Source organism: Culicoides brevitarsis, chromosome 2 (assembly GCF_036172545.1).
Source record: "Culicoides brevitarsis isolate CSIRO-B50_1 chromosome 2, AGI_CSIRO_Cbre_v1, whole genome shotgun sequence".
Taxonomy (NCBI): Eukaryota; Metazoa; Arthropoda; class Insecta; order Diptera; family Ceratopogonidae; genus Culicoides; species Culicoides brevitarsis.
In genome coordinates, this window is record NC_087086.1 from 21,134,148 (window position 1) to 21,157,311 (window position 23,164).

At 30.2% G+C, this 23,164-nt stretch overlaps 4 protein-coding genes and 1 non-coding gene across 9 annotated transcripts; 2 read left to right on the forward strand and 3 right to left on the reverse strand.

The window, feature by feature from the left end:
- Positions 1–317: 317 nt before the first annotated feature.
- Positions 318–9,551, reverse strand: LOC134832185 (schwannomin-interacting protein 1 homolog). Of its 3 annotated transcripts, none has more exons than XM_063846130.1 (10): positions 9,427–9,551; positions 7,865–8,110; positions 7,629–7,803; positions 6,147–7,253; positions 5,972–6,075; positions 1,703–1,829; positions 1,513–1,641; positions 1,341–1,453; positions 1,006–1,277; positions 318–946 (listed from the first exon to the last, which is right to left on the reverse strand). In XM_063846130.1, the coding sequence occupies exons 2-10, from the start codon at positions 8,099–8,101 to the stop codon at positions 805–807; spliced, it is 2,406 nt and encodes an 801-aa protein (XP_063702200.1). In that variant the 5' UTR covers positions 8,102–8,110; positions 9,427–9,551; the 3' UTR covers positions 318–804. The 3 variants fall into 3 exon arrangements, with proteins under 3 accessions (XP_063702200.1, XP_063702198.1, XP_063702199.1); XM_063846128.1 differs by having other exon boundaries at positions 6,147–7,256; XM_063846129.1 differs by lacking the exon at positions 9,427–9,551 and adding an exon at positions 8,514–8,580 and having other exon boundaries at positions 6,147–7,256.
- On the reverse strand, positions 3,206–3,287 carry Trnas-gcu (transfer RNA serine (anticodon GCU)). The gene has a single exon. It is a non-coding gene; the product is annotated as a tRNA-Ser (tRNA).
- Positions 4,186–5,259, forward strand: LOC134832188 (ras-related protein Rab-35-like). The gene has a single exon (XM_063846135.1). It carries the CDS (start codon positions 4,506–4,508, stop codon positions 5,115–5,117), a length of 612 nt encoding a protein of 203 aa, XP_063702205.1. The 5' UTR covers positions 4,186–4,505; the 3' UTR covers positions 5,118–5,259.
- A 1,761-nt stretch (positions 9,552–11,312) lies between the features above and the next one.
- On the reverse strand, positions 11,313–19,474 carry LOC134832187 (WD repeat domain phosphoinositide-interacting protein 2-like). Of its 3 annotated transcripts, none has more exons than XM_063846131.1 (4): positions 19,060–19,474; positions 12,002–13,047; positions 11,811–11,942; positions 11,313–11,588 (listed from the first exon to the last, which is right to left on the reverse strand). In XM_063846131.1, exons 1-4 carry the CDS (start codon positions 19,128–19,130, stop codon positions 11,473–11,475), a joined length of 1,365 nt encoding a protein of 454 aa, XP_063702201.1. In that variant the 5' UTR covers positions 19,131–19,474; the 3' UTR covers positions 11,313–11,472. The 3 variants fall into 3 exon arrangements, with proteins under 3 accessions (XP_063702201.1, XP_063702202.1, XP_063702203.1); XM_063846132.1 differs by having other exon boundaries at positions 11,313–11,585; positions 19,060–19,467; XM_063846133.1 differs by having other exon boundaries at positions 11,519–11,588; positions 11,787–11,942; positions 19,060–19,473.
- Positions 19,475–20,216: 742 nt separating this feature from the next.
- LOC134830692 (uncharacterized) lies at positions 20,217–22,546 on the forward strand. The gene is made up of 6 exons (XM_063844248.1): positions 20,217–20,391; positions 21,154–21,287; positions 21,354–21,476; positions 21,530–21,720; positions 21,778–22,127; positions 22,185–22,546. The coding sequence occupies exons 1-6, from the start codon at positions 20,337–20,339 to the stop codon at positions 22,322–22,324; spliced, it is 993 nt and encodes a 330-aa protein (XP_063700318.1). The 5' UTR covers positions 20,217–20,336; the 3' UTR covers positions 22,325–22,546.
- The last annotated feature ends 618 nt before the right edge of the window (positions 22,547–23,164 follow it).

A 23,164-nucleotide genomic window follows, 5' to 3' on the forward strand; every position in this document is an offset into this window, starting at 1 on the left:
TAACATCAACTCGTGGAACAACAAACGGACCAACGGAGAGACCATATGACGGTCGTAATAGAAAACTCTTCGTTGAAATGCAAGTAAAATATGCAAGGCTTGCAAAATAGCAGCAAGTGAGCAGTGTTTATTGTATATGTAAACGGAGACGGAATAAGTAGATAATTACAAAAAATATTTTGCATGGACGCCGATGAAGTATTTTAGAGAAATTTTAATTAATTTTCAAGGGAAAAAACAGAATATGAAAGAATTCGAATTTATTTAACTTTAATCTTCCTTTATTTCATTCAAATTTTTAATTTTTGCAAAGCAATCAAATTCTACTATCATTAAGAGTCACATATCAGATCTTTAATATTTCAATATTGTTTATTTTGTTTTGACTAAAAATCGTATATAAGGGGTAATAATAATAATTAATGATTATATTATATATAACAATAGACGTCATAAGTCATCATAATCTTTGGTTGATCAGAAATTATTTGTCGACAAACCAAATATTCCTGATATTTTTGATCAAATTTTTGTTTCAATAGAAAATAATTCGCGCCTTTCTCTCATGATATGGCACCAAATTGATTTTTTTTTGTTTTGTTTAATCGTTATTACATTTTAAACACATTTGTTTGGTTATAGACGGAATCATATATAATATTATGAGTAATGATCTAAGTTTATCAATGATGGATTTTATTTTACAAGAGGCAACAATGGGATAAACGTTCTAACTCTATAAGGGTAAATTGTCAAAAATGTTGCATAAGTTTTTTTTGTTCAAAAATTTAAAGCTGAGAAGTCTTAATGCTTGCCAAAGCTAGATAAACGGAAAAATCTGCTGGATGTACCATTGCCATTATCAATTTTCGCGTCTGTTCCTGCAGTCAAACTTTTGATTTTCTCTTCTGATCTGTTCGATACTGGCGTTGCCTCTTTAGCAGCTCTAAAATTTAAGAAAATAATAAAATTTTGGTTTTGAAATACTAAAGAAAAAAAACTCACAAATAACGTGTTAGGTCTTCAATATCAACCAACATGGAATCTTGACCCATGTGAAGCTCGTCTCTTTCCATCAGAATTTGCACCAAATGCTCATTCAGTTTCTCGATGTTTCCATTGAGGTCGTTCACGATAATCCTCAACTGGGGTACCGTGAATTCCGTTAAAAGTTGACGAGAAACACGACGTTTTCCTTCGGGCATTTTGATCGAGGCTTTGTCCAAAGCGTTATGGATGATTTGCGTTACGGGACACAAAGTCTTTTGTTTCTCGAGCTAAAATACGAAACAAAAAATAAGAAAAACTGAATTTTTCAACAAGACATAAGAACGACAAACCTCCATTTGAAGATGTGCCATATCCTTAGCTTGTGCTAATGCCATGCGAGCTTCAATTTGAAGTTTTGCTTGATGAGTAAAGAAGTCATTTTCGTCTGCTGGCATTGACGTAGCTGAAAATATCAATAAAATTTAAAATAAATTATTAAAAATAAGATAAAAAAGGTCTTACTTGAGCTCCTGTCATCATAATCGATTTTTCGAGACTTGTTTGAGAGCTTTGGGCATGATTCACTGTCAGAACTGGGACTTTCACCATCAGAGATATTTTCATTCATGAAACAGATTTGGAGATTTTTACCTAAAAAAAATTAGAAAGTGAAACATTTTTTTAGATTACAAAAAATTTATAGAAAATTTACCATTTTGTAATCTTGATTGTAAACTTGGTCGATTTGCTTTTCCTTTGTTCAAAAGACTCTTCAATGTGCCATTTTCCTCGACCATTTGTAAGCGACGTCGAATTTCCTCATGATGTTTGATGCGTTTCTGTAACGAAAAAAATTAGAAAAAATTATGATTTTTTGCTTTTATTTTCATTTTTAGACAATTATCACTTCGATTTTTTGAACACGTTCGTTATCGTCATCATTATATGGCACTCGTAAGAGTCTTTTCTTATCACTCATAAACACAAATTTATCGACAACTCCCTCCAAGTCACACATTTCATCTTGAGCACTCAAAGCAACCGGTGAGTTTTTGCCACTGCAACAAATTTTCTGCTCATACACGCGTGGCATCATAAATGTGCAGTAATCATCCTCATCCTTCTGCCCAATTGGCAAATAATAATTGAACTTGAGGTCAAAGATCTTATTCAACTGAGATTTGGCTGGACTACTGGTCGATATTGTCGTCGTACTGTAAACATAATTGCTGTTGTGTTTTTCCGTGTGTGTCGATGTAATAGATAAGCGGTTTTTTATGTTGCGAAAGAGATTTTCAAACATGATATTGGGTAAAAATTATTGTAGCTCTTCAATTAGACGGTGATTTTCGTTAAAAATTGTGACATAATAGTCAAAAATGCATTCTCTACGGATAAAAATTGAGGTATGGACGGATACACAACGTCTCACAAAACACTTAAATAACGAACTAAATTATGCTTTGCAATATTATGATCAACAATCCTTGGTCCTTTTTGTACCTGAGTCTGTGTATGTGTGAGTATTTATTGCATACAAAACATATGCGGGCAACGTACACATAAATTAGACCCCATACGTTGGCAAGCATGAGCAATATTAAAATCTTTTGAAAAATTCATATGCGTAATAGAAACATTAAAATCTCTTCAAACATGAGAGTGTGTGTGTTTGTACGAAATAACAATTGTACAATAATTTTTTATGATAAAATGAGAGATGCACACCTGCTCTGTATCCTTTTATGATATACTTATACCATATTTTTTTCGCTGCAATTTTGTTTATTTTTTTTTTGTAAGGCGACTAAATTTGATAATTCAACTTTTGGTCGCATCAGTAAATTTTATGAAAAGGATCAATTTTATGATAAATAATAAATAAAAATAAAATAAAATAAAATAAATGCTAATGTTTAACGTTTTTGACCGTTAATCCTTGAGTTTTACAAAAAATTGATTTTTGAAATTAAAATTTACATTTTTTTTTTCGAAAAAAACTGACTAAATGGAATTTTTCAAAAATTCGATTAAAATCACGTGACAACCATACCTTTTTTATATCCTAAATTTTTTCGCCAAGAGTGGATATGATTCAATAGTAACTTAAGTTGGTCCTAGTTTTGTATCTCAAAATAAAATTAAAAAGCGACAATATCAAAGAAAAATAAATTTAAAAAAATATTGTTATTGTAAAGAGGAAAAAAATGTAATCCGACGAGGATGAGATTCGAACTCACGCGTGAAGATCACATTGGATTAGCAGTCCAACGCCTTAACCACTCGGCCACCTCGTCCACAAAATTCCAGTACGAAAACAACAATTAACAGTAATTCGCAACATTATCTCCACCATAAGGCCACTGATTTTGATGATGATAACGCAATTCTACTCTTATTCCAGTCGGAACATCCCTCTAACTTTCTAGCGTTGCCAGATTTCTCTTATCCAATTAGGAACAGCTCACTATTTTTGATCCGAAACTTATTTTAATAAATATTTATTTTTTCTTTCAAAATTCTGGAAAATGACCCTTTAAAAAAATAAACTAATCTATTTTTGTTTTTATGAAATGAGGTTTTGCATTGTACTTAGTTTTGCATTTATAAAAATTGAGAGAATTGATAATTTTTTTTTAATGTTTTTTTTTTTTGCAATAAATCTATAACGGTAAATTATTACGGTAAGTTTTAACCAAAATATACAAGGAAACCTTTAGTCTTTTTAAAAATGCATCTACAATTATTAGATTTTCAAATGTTAGATTTGATATTGAACATCTCTCATATCGCCTTTTTATTATACTTAAACAAATAAATTAGGGAGAAATTCAGAATATTTTCTTCTTTTATCGAAACTCTAGTTTTAATTTTTAAAAAAATGTTAATCAATTTTGTCAATTTTCTCAAATAGGTACAATAAATTTTAAATTTTAAACGGCAAGAATTGTATTTAAAATCAAAATTTGAAAAAAAAAATCAAAAGCTAGCCAAATTTTTTAAATTTAGTTAAATAATTAATTTTTTCTAAACATTTAATTGATTTTTCAGTATTGTTTTATAAAATAAAACAAGTTTCATAAAAATAAATATTTGTTGCACTAAATTAGTGAACCTTGCCTTAATTATACTTTTAGTGCAACTCAAAAATTCATCAAAATATTGAGCATCTGGCAACCCTAAGTAGCCATCGTCTCAATACTCGATTAAATTGTATTTTATAAGCCGCGTATATTTTTGCAAATTTTGTCGGATTTCGAGCGATTTATTAGGCAATTTTGGATGCATTTAGAAGTTAAGAGGACAGACAACGATGGCATGTATCGGGACTGCCTAAAAAAGTGTGTTTAACCGAAAATAAAGTGCTTATAAAGTGTAGGAACTGCCCAGTTTTTCGTCCCTTTGTTTTGTTTTTTGTTTCGTGTAGACATATTTACGACGAAATTGCACAAATAATTTATGTAAAAATAAAATAAATTTATAAGAAAGTGCAGAAAAACAAATATTATTTAGAAATGGCTCGTGATTACGATCATCTTTTTAAATTGCTAATCATCGGAGACAGTGGAGTCGGAAAGTCATCCCTCTTACTTAGGTTTAGTGACAATACATTCACAGGAACGTACATTACAACAATAGGTGTCGACTTTAAAATTCGAACTGTCGTAATCGATGGCGAACGCGTCAAACTACAAATCTGGGATACTGCTGGTCAAGAACGTTTCAGAACCATAACGAATACATATTACCGTGGCACTCACGGCGTAATTGTTGTGTATGACGTCACAAATGGTGACTCGTTCGCCAATGTGAAACGATGGTTGCAGGAAATCGAATCCAATTGTGACGTTGTCAATAAAATATTAGTTGGAAACAAGGATGACGATCCCGCTCGGAAAGTTGTAATAACGGAAGATGCTCAACGTTTTGCCAACCAAATGGATATCCAGTTGTTCGAGACCTCAGCCAAAGATAATAAAAATGTGGAAAAAATGTTTTATGCAATCACGGAGCTGGTGCTGAAACACAAAAAACAGCAACAGAGGCTCCAAAATGCCAACGACAAGAATGACGTTGTTCAGTTAGGGAAAGTTAATAATAAAAAGAAAGGCAGTAAATGCTGTTAGAGTACACTAAATAACATAATTTCTGTATAATTTTAAATATAACTAAACACAGTAAATACATTTGTCCATAACAAGAAGGATAGTTATCATTTTGTTTGTATAAGAATAAAAATATGTAATAAAATTATTCATGAAATATTAATACTTTTACATTTTCATCACTGACACCATTTCCCGTCTCGACGTCATCCCGATAATTGTTATTCACGACATACGCTTCGCTGTTCACTGCATTCAATATCGATAAATGTTCTAAGCTTTCGTGGTTATCGTAGGTAATTGTGTACAAATCACACACAAATCTCGTGTCTTTTTTGTAATGACGTTTCACGTATTTCCCGTTGAAGGTCAGAGAGTCCATTTTGGCTTCGAGAAACAGAAGTGGTATGGTCATAAAATAGATTTGCTTTCGATTTCTCGCATTTATTACGTTATCGGAGCATTACAGCGCGCTAATGTAAGTGAAAACAATAACAAAAACAAAAAAAAAATAACGAAACCACGGATCTTTCAGACAACTAACATGTTCGAGCTCACGTTATATACTAAAAGCACTAACACAATGCCACCAATGAGTAACCAAAATTACTTGGACCATGAAAAGTAGGCAGTTGATACTTGTAAATTAGGTACATGGTAATTTAAATATTGTAATTTTCATCAAATCATAATTTGGGAAATGAAAGAAGATCTTGATGTGGAGAAATCGTTAAGTTTGAATTAAGTGGAGTCGCCCGTTCCTACCTAACATTCAGTCAATCGTGCAGAATGAAATGGAAAACTGATGTAATTTGTGTGGTAATTTAAGGTGAAAATAATTCACTTCAAAATGGATCACGTCCAACTTCACTTACCTTTTCATCTTTATTTTCTCTCATGACTGAATTCAGTTTTTGTTCAATTACCGAAAAGTCAAACATCGATGTTGGAGCCTCGATTGAAATAATTCCGCAATCATCTAAAAAATTACATACAAAAAAAAAATAAAATGTGTAAATTGATTGGTCACAAATTGCGTTTGGTAATTACCTTTAGTGACTGTCTTCGAGTTCCACTCTTTTGTCTTGAAAAATGACGAATTACGATTTTTCTTATTCGAGATGGCATTGAAAAAGTTGCAATTGTAATGATGTTGTTGTTGTTGTTCGGGCAAGTAATCATGATTATTGTTGTTATTACTCGTAAAATTAGTCGAACGGTTATTTTTCATAGATGTTGTTGTAAGTGGTGGTGCACCTGCATTGTAATTGTTGTTAAACTTGCTGTTTTTACGCAACACTTCATCGTTTGCATGACATGACGACGTTATCGACGATGGTAATTTGATGTATTTCACATCCAAACTTGGTGTTATCACTTCGCGTCCATTCGATAACTTTGCATCGTGAATTTTTTCAGTAATTGGATGATGAATATGTTGATACAAATGATTGATTTTTTGCGGTGCCTCGTCTTTGACGGGCGTGGTTGTGTGCGGGACTTGCGTTGCGGTACGATCCCCAAAAATATCCTTGTATCCGGAAACAATTTCGACAATTTCCTTTTCAATTTCCTTCTCAAAGTCCCCTACGATGTTCGGCGGCAATGAATTTCGCTCGTCATTCATATCGCCACTTAGCTCGTCTTGCTTGTCGACAACGTTTTGTATCAAATCTGGCTTACTGTCGCCCGGCGTGTTACTTTCCACCTCGTATCCCTTGAAAAAGAGGATATCTGGAGGTGTTCCCTGCACATGCATTTCTTCCATTTCCTCCTCAAACAACTTCACGTCAGATTTGTTGCGATAATGGTTCAGATACGTTTGCAAGTTGCACTGTTCCAGAAGCGCTTGATGGTCGTAGTTGTCAAACTGCTTGGCGGAACTTATGATTGTGTCACTAATTGGACTAGCGAGATTTGAATGAGCTTCACTTGGATTACCGTTGTCGTCATCTAATTGCTCATTCGAATTTTTGTCACTTGTCATTCGATACATGCCACAATCTGAAAGGTTACAATTACTTGCATGCGTTGAATACTCATCGGATAAAGTGTGAGCCAGGTGTTGAAATCCAGGATAATTTGGGTTTATTATGCCATGCGGATAGAGATGCGAACGAGGAGATAGTGGTAGTTCACAAGATGTCGAAGAAAGACCTTCTAAAAGAGCAAAATTATGAAAATATATTCAAGGAAGATACAATTGTCAAAAATGTTTTGGATTTAAAGGACAGGAGGACATTTAGCAGGAAGGATATTGAGTATCAGATACCGTTTTATTTTTTTTTTTAATTTTTAATTATCAATTTAAAAAATTATAAGGTAGGTATGAATATTTTTTTACAAAATTCAACACATTTAGACTAAAAATAAAAAAAAAATATGACTTGAATTTTTTTTTTAAGTTGTCGAAAATAAATATTTTAAAAATTATCTTTTAGATTCTCGATATCAAATTTAAATATTTCCAATATAAATAAGGTGGGTATCCAAAACATTTTTGAAAGAAAAAACATATTTGAAACCACTCACCATCATCATCAGAATATGTCAAGTCAGCACACGAGCTTACAGTTCCAAACGACAATCGATCACTGTCACTGCTACTCCGCAAATTATGATTCTTTATCTCAATCAACGAATTAGAATACGATTCACTCAATTGTCCATCACTCCCTGAATCCATGCGATCGACTTGTTGCATGAACTGGAAAAATTCCAAAATTTCACGTAAATTAAATAATAGCAAAAATTAATTTACAACTCACTCTTGATAAATTTTCCTCTGTTAACACGGTATTGTGATTGCATTCAACGTCAATCTTCTTGTCCAACGATTGCAATGCCACATTTGATGTTGATCCACACTCGGACGACTCGTAGCCACTGCTTATAGTTTGATTTCCATTTTCCAGGATAAAACTATCAGGAGTTGATTGGCGATCGTTTGACGAAAAATGTCCTTTATACAATTTTTCCTGACTTTCCGGTTCCTGTAGTTTCATGATCAAAATCTGCAAAAATAAATTACCGGCGTTAGTTGTTATGTAACGAAAAATTCTCCTGTAATTTGGTCAAATGATGGCAATATAATCGATAATCATTCAGAAAATTTCTTCTACGAAAACTTTGTGAAAGAATAATGGGTCAGAGTTACGCTGAATATTAATGCTTTTCCTCTCATACCATCATTAATAAATGCCATGCCACTCCTAAACAAAACTTTTTAACATGTCATGTACTTGGCATGTACTTCCGGCACACAACATAATAACACAAAGTTCGCGCATAACCATTAAATTTTATTTAATTTCCACAAAAAAAAATCATCTTAAGAGTTTTCACGTTTCATTTATTCTTCTCTGAAGATTCCAACGTTTTCGGGTCAAGAATCTTCAATTGAACGTTTTAACCTACCACACTTTTGCATGATGTATGCCATTTTCTTTTATTATATCGATTTTTTTGTATTAACAATAGTTTGTGGTTGAAGATGTAGTTAATTTCTTTTAATGAATTTTAGTTTTTTGTCTTGCCCAATAAGCTCCACTTATAAATTTTACACTCTTTTGAACAGAATTATATAATGTTTGTTAGTAAATAAAATTTTGTAAAACTTTTTTCAAACTTAAATCACGTTTATGCGACAATCTGGCATGAAGGAAAGTGTGAGAACATTTTGTACGAAAGTTATGTTGTGAAATGAGCAACATGAAGGCTCTCTCAGTATAGTTTGTCGGTTTTGTGTTCGGAAAAATTCTTTGAAGAGACGTACATGCGCGCAATGTGAACTTTGTGTCTTTACTTGTTCGGAATATGTTTCGGAGGTGGCTTATGGGACTCTTTAAAAAGAAGGGCTTAAAGGATTTGGCTGTAATGAGAAGCTAATCTTTTTATATTTTTTCCACATAAATTACAACTTTTAATGACTTTTCACTAATATTTGTTTTAATATTCAAACCTCATGATAAAACAACTTGTTTATGCGAGTAAAAGTTTTTAGAAAAAAGGAGAGTGAGAGTAAGTATCTACCCAATTTTATCAACAATAAGTTATGATAATTTTGTTATCATAAATTTGATAAAATATAAAACAAATTTGTATCGTTTTAGACGAGATTTTCAAATTCATCCCTACATACATACATATATTTTATTTTCACTTTGAATTATATTTTAACATTTTTGCCACTGATTGAAAAAAATCAATTTTATTTCTATGTGAAGTGAGTCAAATAAAAAATAATTAAAAATTATGCTCCAAAATTTGTGTATCTTTAATTTGTATTTTGTTGGAAAAATATAGTAGGCCAAAACTTCATTCTTCTTACCTTTGTGATATTCAGCTATTCCAATAAACTACAACTTTTGTAGTAAATAACTATGATAAAAAACAACTTCAGAATGATTAAAATTAATCAATAATAATTATTATTTCTCCCGATTTTTTTGCCTGTGAATTTTTTTGTTATTTAAATATGCACTAGTGTTAAAAAATACTAAAACTTGCAAGATTTAAACATTGACTAAAATTTGGTGTCTATGGAGAAGGGAACAATGTCGGGAGACGAAAGTTCAGGATTATGCGCAGCAACAGTTTTTGTTGTACACCAAACTGAAAGAGGCCATATCAATACTAAAGCATGAAAGCGAGTTGAACAAGAAAGTTGAAAAATAATTGCTGTTTTAAATAAAACAGATGTTTTATCAGTTTTTTGTGTATTTTTATTGTTTTTTAAGACTTTCATCATCTACTTTTTCACATTTTATTTGTTTGTTTTTTTTTATCATTTTCATTTTTTTCAATAAACTTAATCCTTCCATACATTTATTCTTTATTCATACAATTTTTTTTTTAAATTTAATTTCAATCAAAACTCAAATATATTATTCATTAATTAATTATTATTATTAAATATTATTTTTTATTCGTGAGTCAACATATTTTTAATAATAAAACTTTAGGTTGCGCTCGACCTCCTGTGATAAGGACTCACATATTATTTATTGCATACGTGTAATCTAATTCAGATTCTGCAATTAAAAGTTACACATATACAATTTTAAATTTTATACTTTTTTTGGTATGATTAAATATGTATTTTCAACGAGTTTTTGTATATTTTTTTTCTAATTTTTATTACATTTATATATTAGTTTTTTTGTTTTTTTTTATAATATTTTTTTATATCTTAAAACGTGGCAGTAAAAATAAAATGACAATAAAGGAAAGAAGCATTAATGATAAATATATTATTTTTTTTATAAATTAAACAGTAATGATAAGTTTCAATGTTTTGTGCAAATTTATACAAAAGTGTTTACAATGAATCTACAATTTGCTTTTATCAATAATAACCTAATTGTACATTGGACTTTTTATATAAAATTCGAATTTATTAGCCAAATTGTTTAACAAAAAAAAAAAATATTAATATAATATAATATTAAACTAAATGTATAAAAAAATCAAATTCAAACTTATTAATAAATTTTTATTGCAAATTCTTTTAGATGTCACGACCACGAAATTTATTTACGTTAGAAGTTCATGTTTTTCTCATATGTATAATGTTTAGTAATTTAGTATTGCTAAAAGTCACTATATTAATAATTATTAGATTGATTTTTGTTTATTTATTATTATTAGTATTATATGTATTTTTAATGAAAAATTGATGCCCATGTTTAATATATATATAATGTGTAAAGTATATTGTATCCAAAATATTGTTCTTTTTCATCATCTTCAAACTATTTTCAGAGTATTTCCTACGTTTATTAGTAAAAATTTTAGAAGCGAAATTATACATTTGTTTTACGTTCATTAAAAAGATTTTCGTTAAGGTACGTGAGCGAAAAAACGTGATTACTTTTCTCTTATATTATTTTATTTATAACGACAAATACTTAGTATTAACATTACATTGTTTTAACTTCAAGAAGACATAAATATAATAGTTCGTTTATATATATTTTGCTACGGTTTTGATAAAATTTGTTGCTTTGTTAGAGAAAAATATTTTGAAATAAAATCAATGAAAGAAATTTTAATACTCAATATTTTACAAATACGTATTTTTTGATCCAATCTAAAAATTTTATAGTCTTTTTTTAATTTTATGTTTTTTTTTTGTAATTGAATTAGACAAGCACATTGTTAAAATCGACTTGCTTTTCATCATAAGTAAGATGAAATAAATCTAAATATATATATTTATTTTTTTTAAATATGTTTGTTATTATTATTATGATCAATTTTCATATTCCGCTCCATCTTAAAAAGTTTCAATAACATAAATATGCTTAGATCCTTTATTATTGCCCTTGGTAGTTGTTCCATCGTGTCCTCCATGTTGTTGTTGTTGTTGTGATTGTCATTCAGCAGCAACGACGGCTACGGGTGGAAATTGGGCATCATCAAACAATGGAATTGTATTCTTAATTGGAATTTGAACAGCATCGATCAAGTCACGACATTTGTCCGAATCTACTGAGATAGGACAAAGAGAGAATGGTGATTAGTTTCAAGGAAAGAAAAAAAAATCATGAGGAAAAATGTCCACGTGCAATGAATTAAAGCACGTCCGTGCGATATAAAAAGTGTGGTATGTGGCAAAAAAAAAAAAACAAATAAGAAAAAAAAGTGAATTTAAATTTAAATAATTTTTATTTGATACGAAAAGATAACACAAAAATCAACGATCTTCAGTACCTGACATTCTGTCTTTTGGACGGCCCTTTAAGACACCTGCAAAAGTTGCAGGAGCAACCGAGGTGGTCATCTTGTGCACAGCCACAGATTGTTCCATTGGTACATCCAAATCATTACCACAATTGTCAACCTCTGCAAAAAGGAAAATTTTAATCTAAAATCTACACGAGAAACAATAAAATATCCCTTACCGATTACTCCATGTAAGTTTCCTCTCAAATCATGAACTTTTGTAATTTTACAGTCACCTCCTTTCTCCTCATCAAAATCATACACATATAAAAATCCATCTTCACATGCAACCATTATCCGTAATTCCTTATCTAATTTACTGATGACAACCTGGTGCTTTTGTCCGGCCTCCTTCAACTGGACATTGGCGAATGCCCGATCTTGCACGAGAACATTTGTGGGAATCAAGTAGGATGCAGCACTCGAAATAAGTCCCGTAATACTGAAACCCGAGCCATTTTCCGCCTCTCCGTCCTCGTCATTGTTATTTTTCAGGGCATTGATCCGCTCAACTTCCTCCAAAACTTTCGCGTCCAACTTGAAGACATGCACAGTTTCCGTATTGGAACTGACGACGATGTAGTTGGCGCAATTGCTGAAAGTGAGCGATGCGATTGTCACATAGCGCTTGACACCACGTCGGAACTCGTGCAAGTTCTGTCCATTCTTGGTGCAGAAGACCCGAATTACGGTGCCCTTTTGCGAAGCCGTTGCCAACAGCATTCCATTGAAGGAGAAGCTCATGGCGGAGAGTGGCGATGCGTGAGCCGCAATTTTGACGCGTTGCGACAAATTACCGGCATCGTAGACTTGCAACTCGCCCGTTGTCTCGGACGTCGGGTAGGCCAGGTGCGAGTTCATGGATAACGTGCACAAACCCAACGGATTTTCCGCCAAATTCTTAATGGAATGCAACAAACGCATGTCCCGTATGTTATGGATGTAAATCGCATCGACGAGACACACGATCAAGCGAGATCGGTTCAACAGTACCCGAAGAATGTCCTTCGGGTAGCTGTAGTTACATATTTCCGTTAGTTTCTTAAAGTGACACACTTTCAACTTGTTGGGCTCCGTTTTAGAGACGACAGCAACGAGGCTGCTGCTGAAGAGGCGCTCCGCGATTCGCGTATCTTGATCATTGTTACAAAATATCTCGTCAACCCGATCGACGGATTGTACGGAAAACAGGCGATAACCGTTGTTGGAAACCACAGATAATGAGCTGCAAAGAAAAAACAAAACAAAAATAGTTGTAATATTGCGCAAATTATTTTACAAAATTTTTATTTTTAAATTTTTGTCAGGTTACAAATGTTCAAAAATTTTCTTGGCAAAATTGCCAAAAAATCGAAAATAGCACATACTGTCCAAATTGAGAATATATTTATTCATAAAAAGTGAGATATGATCTAAATATTGCATCATCTCCCATTGATCGTCGTACGAAAGAAAATCTAATATTTGCACAAACTGCCATTCCTTGACTTTAATGACCTTACATGTTACTTAGGGGACAAGTGATTTCACTTTTTGCAAATTAATTTAAACATTCATATGCATTTTCTATGAATATAAAACTTGGATTTTTTGTGTTCTATTGAGGAAGGTTATCTAAAACTACGAGCGTGTTTTGTATAATTTATTATTTTAATGCTTTAATTTTTATCTATTCGATGTGAATTTATATATTCAAATTGAATTTGAGTGGGCGAGATATTTTTTGTAATACTCAGCGAGTTTTTTTTTAAAGTTTAATGTCGTCATTTATTTTTTCTTAAAAGAAAAAAACCTGTTATTACGAAAACTTTCATTTAACATCCTTCTCGTGTCCCATATTGAGTTGTGTAAAAACATCAGCTGATCTTAGCTGACACATTCATTTAAAATTAAAAGCAGTAAAAGTTGCCGCGTAACAGAACAACTTGTGTAAAATTTATTATAATAATAAATAATTAACGTACGTGCATGAAAAATGGCATTTTTAATGAATGTACAGAATGATTTTGCATTTTACGCGAATTTAATTTCTTAGTACTCATTCAATTTATGTGAATAGTACTTGATACACATCTGCAATAATGAATAGTCAGCAACAGGTTTAGGCTTTGTTCTCGAATGATTAAACATAATTTTTATTTTTTTGCATGAAATTCTGTGAAGTAGACACTTCAGCCAATCCGGAGCTACACTTCATCGTCAAAGTGAATAATGTCATGAAAAAAACTACTGATGCAAAAAATAACAGATGATCACTAAGCCAACTGGTTTAAAGCTATATATTGCGAAAAACATCTGTGCCGTTTCACATATCTGAACTTGTTTTTATTTTATTTTTTTTTTGTTGTCAGGATGCATCAGTAATTTAAATGACTCACGATCAAAAGAAAAATAAAAAGTCTAGTTTTTTTGTTTGAATCTTGACATTGATATTCAAATGCAAAAGATCTGGAATATTCGGTGCTATAACTTATGTCAAGATTATAATTTGTGATTTGTTGTCTGAAAGTTTATTCTATACTTAGAGTATTAATTATTACAATCTGAATATCGTGTTTTAATTTTTAAGAAATATGTCCTTGAATGATTTTTTTTATTACTAACACATACATATTTATTATTAATAATATTGCGTTTTTAAAATATTTTCAAGCAAATTTATTACTAACAAAAGACCAACTCTAAAAAGTCAAGTTTACGCTTTGTTATTGAAATGAAACAGATTCCTCTACGTGTTTCTCATTGTTTTCCGTACACTAATGTATGCGCTTATGCATCAATCTTATATTTTCTGGAGATTTAACAATGGAACTAGTTTCGAGTCTTTGTTATTTTTAGTTATCGTTTCGCTTTTGTCTCTATATCCTACTAGTTTAGCCACTTTGCAGATAAGCAATGGTTTTCATTTCATCTTAACAAGAAATAATAATATGAAAATAATAACAGTGGACGCCAAACAAACAAAGAAAATCATATTTGTTGTGCGATGCAATGAAATGGTCGGAAATATAAACTTAATGATACATGATTTCTTCGTGTTTAAAAACTTTTTTTTTGTTCAAAATCACGTTCATGAACTTATTACAAAGAGTTTCAAATGATATTGACTTTCATTGTGCATGATTACTTTTTATTGTCATTATTTTTATATTTTACTTAGGCGAATAAATATATTTTTTGGTTTTTTGTTCCAACAAGGGGAGGAAGAAATTGTTTTTAAGGTTGAATTAATTTTAATTTCAAATTCAAGCCTAAAATTTTGACCATTTTTTTTATTATTTTATGAAATCTCGACATATTATTTTCGAAAAAAATATGAGGGTGAGTAACTAAAATGAAAATTAACAAATTTAATCGCCTAACAGAAAAAGGAAGTTCAGATATCATTTCGAATTTTCAGCTACAAATTGAATTTTTGTGCAGAAATTCGTGCAAATAAAAAAAGTTCATAAACCTCCTGCTATCTACAACATACATAACATATATAATGTGTATAAGCTACTTATGCCTTTGGAAATGAGTCACTTGTTTGGTGAAAACAAAGACACGACTTGTTTGTGCATGTCGACATCACGTCTAAAAAATACAAATTTCACGTTTTACAGAAAGAAGTCGATATTGCTGTGACTGATAAGAAGAAATGAGGTCTCGTGAAATTCCTATATACTGCAAATTGTTTGTTTTCCTATTGAGACACCAAAAAATATGGGTTGAATTTGTATGGTAATATAAAATGATGATAACAAGACAAAGACTCGGTGATTTGTTTTGATATTATTGTTAGACGTTGTCATCGCGATGTCATTAGTGATTTTTTTTATTATCATTTGCTTCACTGTGTGATGTTCTGTGTTTGCGAGCTACAATATACATTCGCACATATATGATGTGAACAAATTTGACCTTCATTGAGGTTCTGTAGCAGTATTGCGTCAGCTAAAGATATTTATATGTGTTGCCGTCAGCTGTTTTGTGTTTTTGTTATTTTATTTATTTATTTTCAGTGGAAGCTCTTAACTTGAAATGTTTGTTTGTTTAATTGACTTTAATTTTTAACAAATGTTTGATCGATTTGTTGGTCGTTGATCCATCCTATTAAATGCTCGATTTAAATAATGGCTATGAAAAATACATTTTTCATTAAAATTTTTCAAAACTACTTGATTTACGGGTAGTTATAATGACAACAAGTGAGGAATATATAAAAATTACGGAAGAAACTAATATATTTGAATCAAGAACAAAACTCATCAAACAACGGTAACTAATGAATACCAAATTTTTCTTCATCGGTATCGCAAGAAACAACTGTTTCAAGGTCTAGTGCACCTTTTTTGTTGCCATTTCAGTTTACTTTGATGAATTTTATTCGTTAGAAGTGTTTTTGAATGTGACTATGATGTATATTTGTATCTAGTTTTATATTAGTTCGACACGAGCCAAGATATTTTGAACAAAAAAAAATGGTTAAAAATAGACAAATTCGATGTCATCATAAACTGGCTTGTGTTTTTTTATTGTATTACCTAGTAATGTTCCTTAACAAGTGTTTAGTAGGTAATTCAATTAAGTATAGGTATTTTTTCTTAAATAGCAATAAAATTCATATCAGGTGGAAACATTGACCTCTGTCAATGATAAACTCGCATTCCTTATGCTGAATTCAATCTCATTAAATTTTTGCTTTATTTCTCAAAATATTTCATTTTTTATTTGTTGGTAAACAAAAATTTCTCTGTATCAGCAGCAAAATCGTAGGCGCGAAAATTCCTTTATATATATTTATAAAATTTACGAATACGAGATTCGTTTTGAGCTAAAAACTTTTTCAAACAATAATAATAAAAAATATGCATGAATGCATTCGGTTCTGTTGACACTCGGTAATGCATGTACATTGAAGGTGAAATCGAACAAACGCGAAAAATTAGGTTTGGTTTGGCAATAACCTCTATTAGTTTGTTTTAATATTCGAGAAACGAGTTAGATACGAGCTGAAATATGGCTAAGTAGAAAATGCAATAACCATATTTTTGGTGTTAAAAGAAAAAAATTTTTCAAACGACCGTTAGTAGAAACATGTTCAAATAGAAAGATTTCATAAAAAAGTGATAAGTAGCTACTTGATGTGATCGAATTGCGTAATTGCCTTGTAAACAAACGATCGCTAAAATAATAAACTAGAAATATGAAGGTCACACTCATTATTAAACCTTATTCAGTGCTCGTTATATAGCTTAAACTACAGTATAAGTGATGTTGCTAAGTTGTGATATATCTATTGCGCATCATGCATATCTAAATGTTTAGAGGTAGGTACAGTTCTTCTCCTCCCTCATGCACTGTTCACTTTAAATTAACGATACTTTATTCATTTTTATTTGTTTGTATTAATAATAATTAAATTACATAATGTAAGCGTCTTGCTCAGCTCAACTAACACACATTTTGTGCATTGAATGGGAATGAATGGAATAAATAAACATCAGCTGTTAAAGTTTCAAATGTAAAATACGTGCACACTTTTGCAATTTTTCTTTATATTTATTGTGATCTTTTTTGATGTGTGTTTTTTATTTGTTCATGAAGAATGTCGTGTTTCTTGTTTCAGTTAATTTTGAAATTCATAACGACAAGATAAATGTTTTTTAATTTTTTTTTACTTTAAAATGACACTTTTGTTTATCAGTTTGACATATTTTTTCCCAATACCAGCTGAAACTGGTAAAAAATGTAAAAAAGTATATTATTTCAGTCTCGACAACTTTTTGTCGTACAGTGCAAAAAATAATAATCATCAGAAAAAAATTATTAAATTATCACTCTATAAATGAATCATTGAACTCTCGGCAGTCTTATCACATAAAAATATATTTTACGCTATTTTTGTGTTTTAAATTGGCTCAGAGCAGATTTACACCAAAGAGATGTATTTATCTTTACGACAAAGATTGACCTTAATGATATGTTTTTTTTTCGTAAAATTCCTAGAAAATTTTTCATTTCAATTTTTTTTTTGTCGAATAATTTCTCTCATACATCACGAACATTTGTGTGAAAGTTATTTTTTTTTGTTCAAAAACAGTAAACTTGAACGTTAAAAAGTTGTAAATGAGGTTTTGTTTATTGTTATGTTTACGTCTATCTCTATTCCAAAATTTCGCGTGTAAACAAAATATTCGTAAACAAACAAACAAAAATCCATCTTGCGCAATTATTATGTATGTATGATGTACAGCTAATAAACATCGGACTTGTTTTGCTAATATATATACAAAACTGTTTGTTTGTAAACTCTTTTCGCTTTTTAAAATATAAGTTAACTATGTAAAATAAAAATCAATGCGTAGAAAATTCACGTCACTCAGACACGCAAAATAATTTTTATAAACGAAATATAAAAGACGTATTAATGATATACGTTGTGTTTAATAGAAACTTCATCATCATCATTAAATATTTCCCCAAACAAAGAGTTTGGCAGCGATATGTTACCATTTTGACCTACATTGGCCTTTGTTAGTTTTTTTTTTGTTTTGTTTTCTTTCCATCCTTATCTAATTTACAAGTAATGTATAATATCTCTTTTTTCTAATTTTCTCTATTCAACAACTGTAAATAGCATCATTATATGCGATGGTAAACATAAACATCAAAGTTTCATATACACAGTGTAAAACACAAACGCGCACCAACACAATCACATGACTCATACAAGTGTTTATTATTATGTTGAATTTATGTGCGCAGTTAGTTTCCAGGATTGTTGTATTCGATATAGGGCATAAGGATAGGTACACGTCATTGTCCTTTCCTGTATACAAAAGTGTATATGAATCCAATTGAATGCGATTCCTCCATTTTTGATATCGATTATGTCAGATTTGTTGTTTTTTTCTTTGTTTATATTTATGTTTTAATTTATTTTTTTTAGAAAAAATTTATTTAAGTTGAAAGTTGAAATTTATCTGGTTTTAAGTTAATGCTATACATCTTTTAATTTTTTCTATAACATTGAGAACAAAGGAACAGTTGAATGCACACATATATTCACGTATATTCACAACACAAACATAGATCTCATTTTTTTCATTTATTTTTTTGTACGCTGCTACGCGTTTATAAATAATAATTTTAGTTTAATACTAAACAGAGTATTTATTATTTTGTAGTTGATATAAAAATTTAATTTTAAATATTTTTTTTAGTATTTTATTTTTTTTTAAATGATATTCACCTAAAGTCTTGATTAAAGTTTATAAAGAAATTTCCATTTTTTCCAGAACCATTTTCAAGTTTTTCACTCATTTACGTAATAAAAAGTTTGTTTGTTTTTTTAAATTTTTCGCTCGCTTTTCGTTAGAATTTATTTAAGAGTTTGTATATATATGTTATTGATTTTTCACTTTTTTTTGTATTTGATTTTTAAAATAATTCAACTGATTAATATAGTTCAATTATCACAATTTTATATGTTTGTTTTTGTTAATTGGGTGAGAAAATGCACTCGTATATGTATGTACAACAAAGGGCGTAATCGCTTTGTTTAGAAAATAATTTAAATATTATTTTTCAGGTATATATCGTATTTTATTGTAATAGTTATTTTACACAAAAGCTGTACTTTTGTATAATTTAATATATTATGTTATTATCACAAAATGATAATAATAATAAATATGTGCACTTTTTTATTTTACGTTGAAAAAAGCAATTTAAGTGAAAATTTTCAACACTTTGTAATATTTGTAGATATACAAGATATTATTTGTAAACACAACAATTCGAGCCAGCTGATTTTAACATACTAAACCACCAAGCTCAATGTTCGTTTTTAATTTTCGTTCTTCCACATATAAGAGTACGACTTCGTACAGCCTACAATACTGCACATATTGTATACTATATGATGTACAATGAAAATAATAACAATCAATACGTGATATGTAAAGATATATATAAAGCTTGAAAACAAAAATAACGGATGCTACTGCGCACTGAAATTATATGACGAATGTTTCTATGACGTCGTATATGAATTGCTGTAAATGCAACTTTATATGATGAATTTTCTATATTTTTTTTTAATTTAAATTCAAAAATTTAAAAATTAAAATTTATTAGAAATTTTAATAAATATAATAATTTTATTAATTATTTTAATTTTTTTTCTAAATTTATAAAAAAAATATTTTGTATTATATTCATGTCCTCAACCATTCGCAACCTCCAAATAATCGCTCTTAGTAACGTCTAAAAGCACATTCAAAATATGTGAAACTGTATTTTTAGCCTATCAGAGTGAACGAAGGTGATATAAACTATGTGTGTGTCTGTGTAAATTTAATCAGCTGTTGGCACACACACTCAAACACACGACAAAATTTCATTATTAAAGATAGGTCGCATTTTCTAGTCAGCCAAGACATTATAGTAGTGTTCCAGCCAAAAGTAGAGACGAAAAATCCAAGAAAGTACGGTGTTTGTGATAATATCTCGTTATTCTAGACGACGATGAACTCGAGATTTCTGCAATTAGCAAAGAAAATTAATTGTTTCTACTTGAACGGTAAGTTCTGCTACACATTTTTCATAATAATTGTCATCGACGAAAAATATAAAATGGTGTGTGTATGTGTGTCGACGAAAATGAATGAAAATTCTGAGATGAAAATTTGTCTCAAGGTGCCTTTTAATAGACAAATTCCTACAAAGCGTTTGCGATGAATAGGCCTAATATTGTGTCAAACCGGATTTTTTTGCGTTACACGAAAAGCATAATGATGAAATGGACGAGAAATTAATGCTAGAGGCATGATGACGCCTAATTTAGGAATTTTATGAATGTTAAATAAATAATTATATTTTGTATCAAAAAAGAATTCTGCGAAATTGTCGTCTAATTTTGTGCAATAGAGACAATAATAATAAAAAAGTATAAATCATATGAGACCCGGTGCGTGACTATTCCGATTTTTGTTTGTTTGTGAAACTTTTGATAGGTATACATTATGATAATGCAAAGTTAAGCAGCATTTATTGTTGTTGAACAACGACATCAACAACAAATAAAGAATATGTATTAGCAAAATAAATCTATAAAAAACATTATGTGAATGAAGGTCAAGGTATTTGATTTGCGGCACATAAAATTTGCCTCAAAACGATGTTTAGGATCAATTGTTTAATATTTTGACTGTTACTAAGGGACAGTCATGTGGAGACGACTGGTTTCTTTAATCCGCACACAAAAATGTATCTTATGATAAGACGAACGGAAGCATTCCTTTGATTAGATAACTGACAATTTTTATTCTTTTACCGCATTTAGGCATTCTCAAGGGGGAGTGTCGTCCATTTTTTGTCGATGGAAAACAAGTGGGACTCATCAGACCCGATGTTGTCAACAAGTTGCTCAACTATCCGGAGGTCTTCATCATGAGAGACTCTGACCTGGATGGCCGGGTAAGTTGCTCGCCTTCCACCAAACGGACAGGATCGGATTTTAATTCGATTTTTCTTAATAAAAAGGGAATAATTGAATTGAATCCAGCATTTAGAGACTATAACGAACGCACAACCAAAGTTGAACAGGTATTGCTAGAATTAAGGGACAAGGATGAAATAATTACTTTGAGAGGATGGAGAAATGAGGCAAGTTTAAATTGATTTTTGTACTCTAATTCATCTAAAATCGTATTTTTTAGTATTTTGAGGTAAAAGATGCAAGTAACAATTGCTTATTGAAAATGGATAGAGCCGCTACGCCGATGTTTGCCATACGCAATTACGGAGTTACAATAAACGGCTATGTGCGGCATCCAGATTTGGGTTTGTGTATGTGGTTTCAGCAACGCTCGGACACTAAACAAACTTGGCCTGGCTTTTGGGATAATATGTAAGTCATTCTTTGATGATTAAAATAGCAAATATTTAAAAATAAAACTTATTTTAGGGTCTCTGGTGGCGTTACAGTTGGATACGGCATAAAAGAAACTGCCGTGAAAGAATCACAAGAAGAGGCATCTGTGCCCCAGTCTTTCCTAGAAAACCTGGTGTCTGTTGGCAGTGTTTCGTTCTTCTTTGAAAGTGAACGTGGTCTCTTCCCCAATACCGAATACGTATTTGACTTGGAACTTCCAATGGACTTTGAGCCAAAATGCATTGATGGTGAGGTGCAAGCATTTGAATTGATGCCCATCACCAAATGTCTAGACTGGATATGTTCTACAAAGTTTAAGACGACATCCACGCCCGTCGTCATCGATTTTATGATAAGACACGGAATTATTAATACCGAAAATGGTAATTTTTTTTATAAATTCTATGTTTATAACTTGTTATTTTTTTTTACTTTTGTAGAGCCGAATTTCTCAGAGATCGTAGAACTGATTCATGTTCCTTTGCAATCGATATATAAAATGAATTTAGTAACATCTAACGGCAAAAATGGATTTTCGTCACATGACTCACCTACCAAATCAACGAATCAAAGTGCTTAAACAGGATGACTTTCACCGTGTCTCGACATTATTTTTAAGTTTTAACTTATATCCGTAAAAATAAGTTTGAATTACAACAAATAGAAAATATAATTTTCTATAAAATGACTATTAAATTATTTTCAAAATAAATATTTTATTTTTGTCTTTATCACGTACACTTAGTTAGTAAGGTGGCACAACAATTCTAAATAACATAGAATGTTATTAAAAGTTAACGAATCAGTCATTTCTTTAAATAAAAAGAATATTAAAACAATAAAAAAATAATAATGGCAATTTTGACTATAAATAAAAATAAAAACAAATAATATTGCAACAATTTAGTGTTTAACGTTTTAAGTAATAAAAAAAAGTTTTTTTGTGTAAAAAAGAAGATACGTAGGATTTTGATATGATATAAAAGTTGACGATTTAGACTTTAAGGAAAATTGAAGATTTTTATGATTTAATCATGTCTCAAAGACAATCTAAAAATATGTTTAAAACATTAATTGAGTCAGGTAAATATCTAAAAAGTAACTGAATTGACTGAAAAACTTTTATGCTTAAATTTTGTTTAGTTTAATTTAGTTCCATGCTTAACTTTAAGTAAATTTACAAATACATACATAAAAAATGAGTTGAATATAGATGATAAACAGTTTGAAACAGTTTACTCTTTTAAAAGAAGCAAATTTATAACATTCCAAACTTCTTCTCTAGAGTATTTTTATTAATAAAAATCTTCAAATTAAAACATACTATTTAAAAGAAATAAACTATCTAAAGAAATTTTAATGAAAAAATATATAACAAATAGAATTTGAAATTACTTTGAAAAAGTCAAAAACATATAAT

Excerpts from the sequence above, each read along its gene's own strand:
- LOC134832188 (XM_063846135.1), top strand. The coding sequence starts at position 4,506 with ATGGCTCGTGATTACGATCATCTTTTTAAATTGCTAATCATCGGAGAC.
- LOC134832185 (XM_063846128.1), bottom strand. The coding sequence starts at position 8,101 with ATGAAACTACAGGAACCGGAAAGTCAGGAAAAATTGTATAAAGGACAT. Across the intron at positions 7,257-7,628 it reads GACATATTCTGATGATGATG|AAGGTCTTTCTTCGACATCT; the intron begins GTGAGTGGTTTC and ends TTGCTCTTTTAG. Across the intron at positions 6,076-6,146 it reads CTCGAAGACAGTCACTAAAG|ATGATTGCGGAATTATTTCA; the intron begins GTAATTACCAAA and ends GTAATTTTTTAG.
- LOC134832187 (XM_063846131.1), bottom strand. The coding sequence starts at position 19,130 with ATGAGTGAAAAACTTGAAAATGGTTCTGGAAAAAATGGAAATTTCTTT. Across the intron at positions 13,048-19,059 it reads AACTTTAATCAAGACTTTAG|CTCATTATCTGTGGTTTCCA; the intron begins GTGAATATCATT and ends TTTTCTTTGCAG. Across the intron at positions 11,943-12,001 it reads AAACTTACATGGAGTAATCG|AGGTTGACAATTGTGGTAAT; the intron begins GTAAGGGATATT and ends TCCTTTTTGCAG.
- LOC134830692 (XM_063844248.1), top strand. The coding sequence starts at position 20,337 with ATGAACTCGAGATTTCTGCAATTAGCAAAGAAAATTAATTGTTTCTAC. Across the intron at positions 21,288-21,353 it reads ACTCTGACCTGGATGGCCGG|GGAATAATTGAATTGAATCC; the intron begins GTAAGTTGCTCG and ends CTTAATAAAAAG. Across the intron at positions 21,721-21,777 it reads CCTGGCTTTTGGGATAATAT|GGTCTCTGGTGGCGTTACAG; the intron begins GTAAGTCATTCT and ends AACTTATTTTAG.